This window comes from Crocuta crocuta, unplaced genomic scaffold (assembly GCF_008692635.1).
Source record: "Crocuta crocuta isolate KB4526 unplaced genomic scaffold, BGI_CrCroc_1.0 scaffold138, whole genome shotgun sequence".
Taxonomy (NCBI): domain Eukaryota; kingdom Metazoa; phylum Chordata; class Mammalia; order Carnivora; family Hyaenidae; genus Crocuta; species Crocuta crocuta.
The window spans coordinates 2317379-2323692 of NW_027532585.1; the positions used below are offsets into that span (position 1 = coordinate 2317379).

Sequence of the window (6314 nt, forward strand, 5' to 3'; positions counted from 1 at the left end):
AAGTATTGGCTAGCAATGTGGCTTGCTGGTTCTCCCCAAATAGATATTCCTAAGTCTGTCAGTAAGTCACTTTGGTCTTGCCAATTCCTGTAATTTTTTTCAAAGTCTTGGTTTTCTTTGTTTTTTAAAGATTTTTATTTTTAATTTATTTTTAATGTTTATTTTTTGAGAGAGTGAGAGAGTGTAAGCAGGGGAGGGACAGAAGAGAGAGGTTAGACACAATGTGAAGCAGGCTCCAGGCTCTGAGCTGTCAGCAAGGCTTGAACTCCACCAACAGATCATACCTGAACTGAAGTCAGACGCTTAACCGAATGAGCCTTCCAGGCGCCCCTAAGATTTTAAGTAATCTCTACGCCCAACATGGGGCTCATATTTACAACCCTGAGATCAAGAATTGCTCTACTAACTGAGCCAGCCAGGTGCCCCGGTTTTATTCTCTTTAACATGACGTTAAAAACACCTTTCTCCTCATTTTGCTATCATGATTGTAAGAGTCATGGGTGCTAAATCTGGGGGTGGGGCAAGATTTGTAACAAAAAAATGCATAGTCTTCAAGTGCTTCCTGCAGATTACTTAACAGTTGTAAAGGGGGAAAAACATAACTGTCCTGTGGAGAGATTGGCTGTCCTTTTGACTGGGTGGTTAAGGTGGACATCATCAGTGAGGGGAGGATGGACATCTTGCCTTTAGATGATACCATTACAAGGACACAGCATCGCTTATGAAATAGTCTCATAGTGCACACCTGTAGTCGAATATCGGGGAACATTAGACAAACCCAAAGTGAGAAGCCTATATTTTTATAGGGTTGATATTCTTCTTAAATATGAATGTCATAAAAAATAAAGATCGAGGAACTGCCCCAGATTGAAGGAGATTAAAGAGACATGATAGCTAAAAGCAGTATGTGATCCTAGACTGGCTCGTGTACTGAGGAGGAAGAAGTGCGATGAAGGATAGTATTGGAATATGGATGGTGGGTTAGATGAAAAGTATTGTACCCGCTTTGAATTTCCTGAGCTTGGTAACAGCACTGCTAGTTATGTAAGATAATCTGTCTAAGGAAATACACATTGAAATCCCTAAAGGCAAGAGTGTATGATGTGTGTAACTTAATCTAACTTGGGTCAGAAAACTGTGTATGAGAGCAGATAAAGCAAATGGAGCAAAGATAGAGGTATTCTTCGTACTTACTGTTTATGTGATTTTTTTGGAAAGTTTGAAATTACTCCCAAATTGTTATTACTATTTTTTAAGAAGGCCCTCTTTATTTCAGGGTAATTGTAAGGGGAAAAAAATCTGTATAAAATGTTTTCAAAGAGCATTGTGCTTTACAGGTGATGGTTCATATGCCGCTTTGTCTGGGCAGCTTTAGGCCTTGTTCTGTGGGTATTCTCAGCTCGGGTGTTGGCTCCTGAGAGCCCGCACGAGGTCCACTCTGTCCTGCCTTGTGACACCCAGGCCCCTGAAGGGCAGTCTCCTGGGTACCCAGTGCGGGGCTTCACCTGAACAGGAAGTGTTGTACCTGACCAGAGCCTGTTGTTACGTATTGTAATATTGTACCTGTAACTGTGAAAAGTGCCTTTTTCTTTCAGCCCAAAATGGAGTTAATCCTGACTGGGAGAAGAAAGTAATTGAATATTTTAAGGAAAAGCTGAAGGAAAATAATGCTCCAAAATGGGTAAGTTTATTGCTTTTTCGTGAGGAGAGGGTTGGAGCTGACTTCCAGTTTCTCTCAGTAGAGTGTTAACCCACATAAAATTTTAAACTATGTACATTAATGTGTCCTGCCTTCTGCTTTAAGTGTATATGTGTTCAAAGATCTTGCCCTCTTTCAACTGAAACTTAAATTCAAACAGTTCAGTGCTTCTGTGTTGCTGCCTCTAGGTGGCAGTAACTGACCATGTTACTCTCTCTAAGACAAAAAAATCAATAGGTGTGAGAGTCTCTGTTATCTTTGTTTTATTACCTTCCTTTAAAAAGAATTGGCATGTACTAGTTTCTTTAAAATTTTTTTACTGTTTATTTTTGAGAGAGAGACAGACTGAGTGCAAGTGGTGGTGGGGCAGAGAGAGGGGGAGACATTAAATGTGAAGCAGGCGCTAGGCTCTGAGCTGTCAGCACAGAGCCTGATGTGGGCTCGAACTCCCGAACCACAAGATGATGACCTCAGCCGAAGTCAGATGCCTAACCAATTGAGCTACCCAGGTGCCCCTGGCACATACTAGTTTAAGAGATGATCTGAATAAGGCATATGCCTTTCTGCTACTTGTGAAGTTTACATTAGAGTCCAATGTCATTATACAAACTTGGAAGAACTCCATACTTTTGTGCCTAGCACTTATGTTAACTGTGGAGATTATTGACTTCCTACTGGGGTTTGAGGGGTGTGTGTGTGTTGCAGTTTGGGTCTGGATACATAGCCTCCGTATATGTGCTTAATGTTTTACAGATAAGAGTATTTTATTGATTTGTTTTCCTTTAAGGTACCATCACTGAATGAAGTTCCCCTTCATTATTTGAAACCTAACAGTTTTGTGAAGTTTCGCTGTATGATCCAAGATATGTTTGACCCTGAATTTTACATGGGAGTTTATGAAACGGTTAACCGAAACACAAAAGCACGTGTATGTATTGCTTTTTTTCATGAAACTTTCTGTTTATAATTAGTGGTATTAATTTTCTCCTTTTGTTGTTTCTGGTGACTTTCATTCAGATATACTGATACACTGTTATTTTTTGTTTTGGATCATAGGTCCTTCATTTTGGAAAATATAGAGATGTAGCAGAGTGTGGGGTATGTATCCGTAAGGTGTATAAAACATTTTTAATAAGAATTTTTCTTTTTTTCTAAATGTTTATTTTTGAGAGAGAGAGAACACAAGTCGGGGGTGGGGCAGAGAGGGGGTTAAACAGAGGATCCAAAGCAGGCTCTGTGCTGACAGAGAGCCCGATGTGAGGCTCAAGCTCAGGAACCATGAGATTATGACCTGAGCCAAAATTAAGAGTTGAACGCTCAAAACTGACTGAGCCACCCAGGTGGCCCAATAAAATTTTTTTCTTAAGCAGCAAATTTATTTCCACATTTGCTTTAAATGTATTTATCTTGTGTGTATCAGTTCTAAGAAGTCATGTGAATGTTTTATTTACCTTCTATTTAAGTTTCTTTGATATATTTTTGATGTTCTAAAAATCTCTTAGAAGTGGAGTATTGTAAATAACAAAAACTGATTCTTTTCCTAATATCTCTATACTTGGTTTAAAAATTACAGGTTACAATAAATTCTTTTTTTTTTTTTTTTAAATTTTTTTTAATGTTTTATTTATTTCTAGGAGAGAGAGAGAGACAGCCTGAGCAGGGGAGGGTCAGAGAGAGGGAGTCACAGACTGAAACAGGCTCCAGGCTCTGAGCTGGCAGTCAGCACAGGGCCCGACGCGGGGCTCGAACCCATGAACTGCGAGATCATGACCTAAGCGAAAGTCGGACGCTTAACCGACTAAGCCACCCAGGCGCCCCAGGTTACAATAAATTCTTTTAAAATAAAAGTGGAAGATTAATTTAGGACTTATTGCTTGCTTAAATTTCATTAAATCCTGCCTTTTTGTAGGAGGAATAATGTTTTTTTTTTGTTTTTGTTTTATGTGTTATTTATTTTCTGAGAGACAGAATGAGCAGGGGAGGGTCAGAGAGAGAGGGAGATACAGAATTGGAAACAGGCTCCAGGCTCTGAGCTGTCAGCACGGAGCCCGACATGGGGCTCAAAACCACAAAGTGTGAGATCATGACCTGAGTTGAAGTCAAACGCTTAACTGACTGAGCCACCCAGGTGCCCCGGAAAAATGTTTTTAATAAACTTAAGCTTTCTTTGATAAAAAGAAGTAATGGAAGCCCTCTTACATATCTGTAATGGAAACGGCAAGAAGGCAGAGAACACTGGTCAGAATTATGTTTGTGAAAGGGATTGTCTTGAGGTAGAAACTTACTAGGAAATCAGTTATAAAGGAACTACAGTATATCTGCGTTTTTTAAAAAATTGCTTTTCTGATAAAAGCAAAAGTACCTCCCATATTTTACTTTTTGTGTGTTTTTCATGTGGTTCTGTTGAAATTGATGGTAATTTTATTGTTGGGGAGGAAAACACTTATCACAGTTGGGGGTTTTGATCAGCCAGATGCTTACGTAGAAAGGTGTTACCTTGGTAGAGTTAACCTCCATTCTAGGGTCTAATTCTCTGGTTTGCTGATCCAGAATTTTAATTTAATCAGATTATGTAGGGCCTTTTATATTTTGGGCGTCTGACTCCTACGTACCCAAACCTCAAGAGATTGATTTATAACCCTCATGCCAGCCCGTTAATTCACAGTAGAAGCTGTGCCTGGTTGAGTAAAGTGTTCTAGTTCAGTGGCCGGTCTGGACAGACGAACAACCCTAATTTGGAAGGTTGCTGTGAAGATTACATTAAACAAAACTGTAACTTCCTGCAGTTATTTAGGGGGACCCGTGAAAGATGGATTTGTTAATCTTAACACTTGATGAACCAGGTCTCTCAGCGTCTTTTTCTCTTACGTTGTTTCCATAAAGTAAAATATGGTGCCAGATTGAATGAGTTAACTTTAAAAATGCTTGCTGCATCCCTTGTTTGAGGAGCCTGAAGGCATATTAACAATGTATTAATAAACACAATTTTGTCCAATACACAGTAATGCAATATGAACATAGATTACTAAATTTCATCATCTGGAAATAGGAAAATAAAATAGATGATGTGTCTGTCCATGTGTGACACCTCCGAAGGCAAAGAGTTTCTATTGTTTTGCTAAAGGTCATAAGTAAAAGGACCAAACAAGGAAAATTTGTGGCCTGGACAGAAGGAAACAAGCTGAAAGCCCAGCTTGTGCATATTAGCTAAGGCTCAAACATAATGTCTCTTGGGTTTGTGGGTCCTTGGGCCCTTGTTTTTTTCCCTACAAAATGGAATATATATTTTATTTTAATTCTAAGAAATTTTTTTGTACTATAAAAATAGTATGTACTTATTAAAGTAATATTTTAATATTACATCTTGCGTTCTTTCTTATCTCTTAGGATTTTCTAAGTGTATTTGAAATAGAGAACACACCTTTTCTAGGGAATAATATCTGACTCAAATCTCTTATCAGTTACCCTAGTGAATATTTCATTAAGTTCCTGTTTTATAAAGGCTGATTCTGATCATTCTGTATGAAAGAGACAATGGAATTACCATGTACTTTGTTTTTGAAAAAAATTAATAAAGTATCCTGTTTATTAAAAAGAATTTAATTTTGTAACAGGGTGCTGTGTATTACGGATTTGAGGGAAGGTAGTATATTCATTATTGCATGTGAAATGATTTTATGTCCATTTTCCTTTTTAAAAAATGATAGTTTGGGGGTGCCTGGGTGGCTTAGTCCATTAAGTGTCCGACTTCGGCTCAGGTCATGATCTCACAGTTTGTGAGTTTGAGCCCGGCATCAGGCTCAGAGCCTGGAACCTGCTTCGGATTCTGTGGCTCCGTCTCTCTCTGCCCCTCCCCTGCTCATGCTCTGTCTCTGTCTCTTAATAATAAACATTAAAAAATAAATAAAAATGATAGTTTGGATTTGGTAGTTTTTAGTTCTTAATGTGTAATATTCACCATGATTTTATAAATAACATGAAAAAGTGGTTTGCTTGGGGCGCCTGGGTGGCTTAGTCGGTTAAGCGTCCGACTTTTGCTTAGGTCGTGATCTCGCGGTTCGTGGGTTCGAGCCCCGCGTTGGGCTCTGTGCTGACTGCCAGCTCAGAGCCTGGAGCCTGTTTCAGAGTCTGTGTCTCCCTCTCTCTCTGGCCCTCCCCTGCTCACGCTGTCTCTCTCTCTCTCTCTCTCTCTCCTAGAAATAAATAAAACATTTTAAAAAATTTAAAAAAAAAAAGAAAAAGTGGTTTGCTAATTAAAATTTTTGTTTTTGTTTTTCTTAATAAAATTTTAAATATACTTTTTGTGTATATCACAGCCTCAACAAGAAGTTGATTTAAATTCTCCACGAACTACCACATTGGAAAGACAGACTTTCTATTGTGTTCCAGTGCCTGGGGAATCTACGTGGGTAAAAGAAATATCCTTTATCTGAAGTTTCTTTTGTGTGGAATGGTTCCTGATTATCTTCTTAGTTGAAAAGACCACAGTTAAGGGCACCTGGGCACCTCACTTGGTTAAGCATCCAACTCTTGATTTCTGCTCAGGTCGTGATCTTCTAGTGTGTGAGTTCAGGCCACATGTCCACCTCTGCCTGCTTGGGATTCGTTCTCTCTC

The 6314-nt window shown here is 38.9% G+C and overlaps 1 protein-coding gene across 2 annotated transcripts in view; it reads left to right on the forward strand.

Annotated features, from left to right (window-relative positions):
* MCMBP (minichromosome maintenance complex binding protein) overlaps positions 1–6314 on the forward strand; it is a 29671-nt gene continuing 23357 nt past the window's right edge. For both annotated transcript variants that reach the window (XM_077779448.1, XM_077779449.1), the window contains exons 1-5: positions 1–61; positions 1596–1681; positions 2487–2627; positions 2756–2797; positions 6016–6117. In XM_077779448.1, the coding sequence (XP_077635574.1) occupies positions 16–61; positions 1596–1681; positions 2487–2627; positions 2756–2797; positions 6016–6117 (417 nt within the window). In that variant the 5' untranslated portion in view covers positions 1–15. The remainder of the gene's footprint in view (positions 62–1595; positions 1682–2486; positions 2628–2755; positions 2798–6015; positions 6118–6314) is intronic.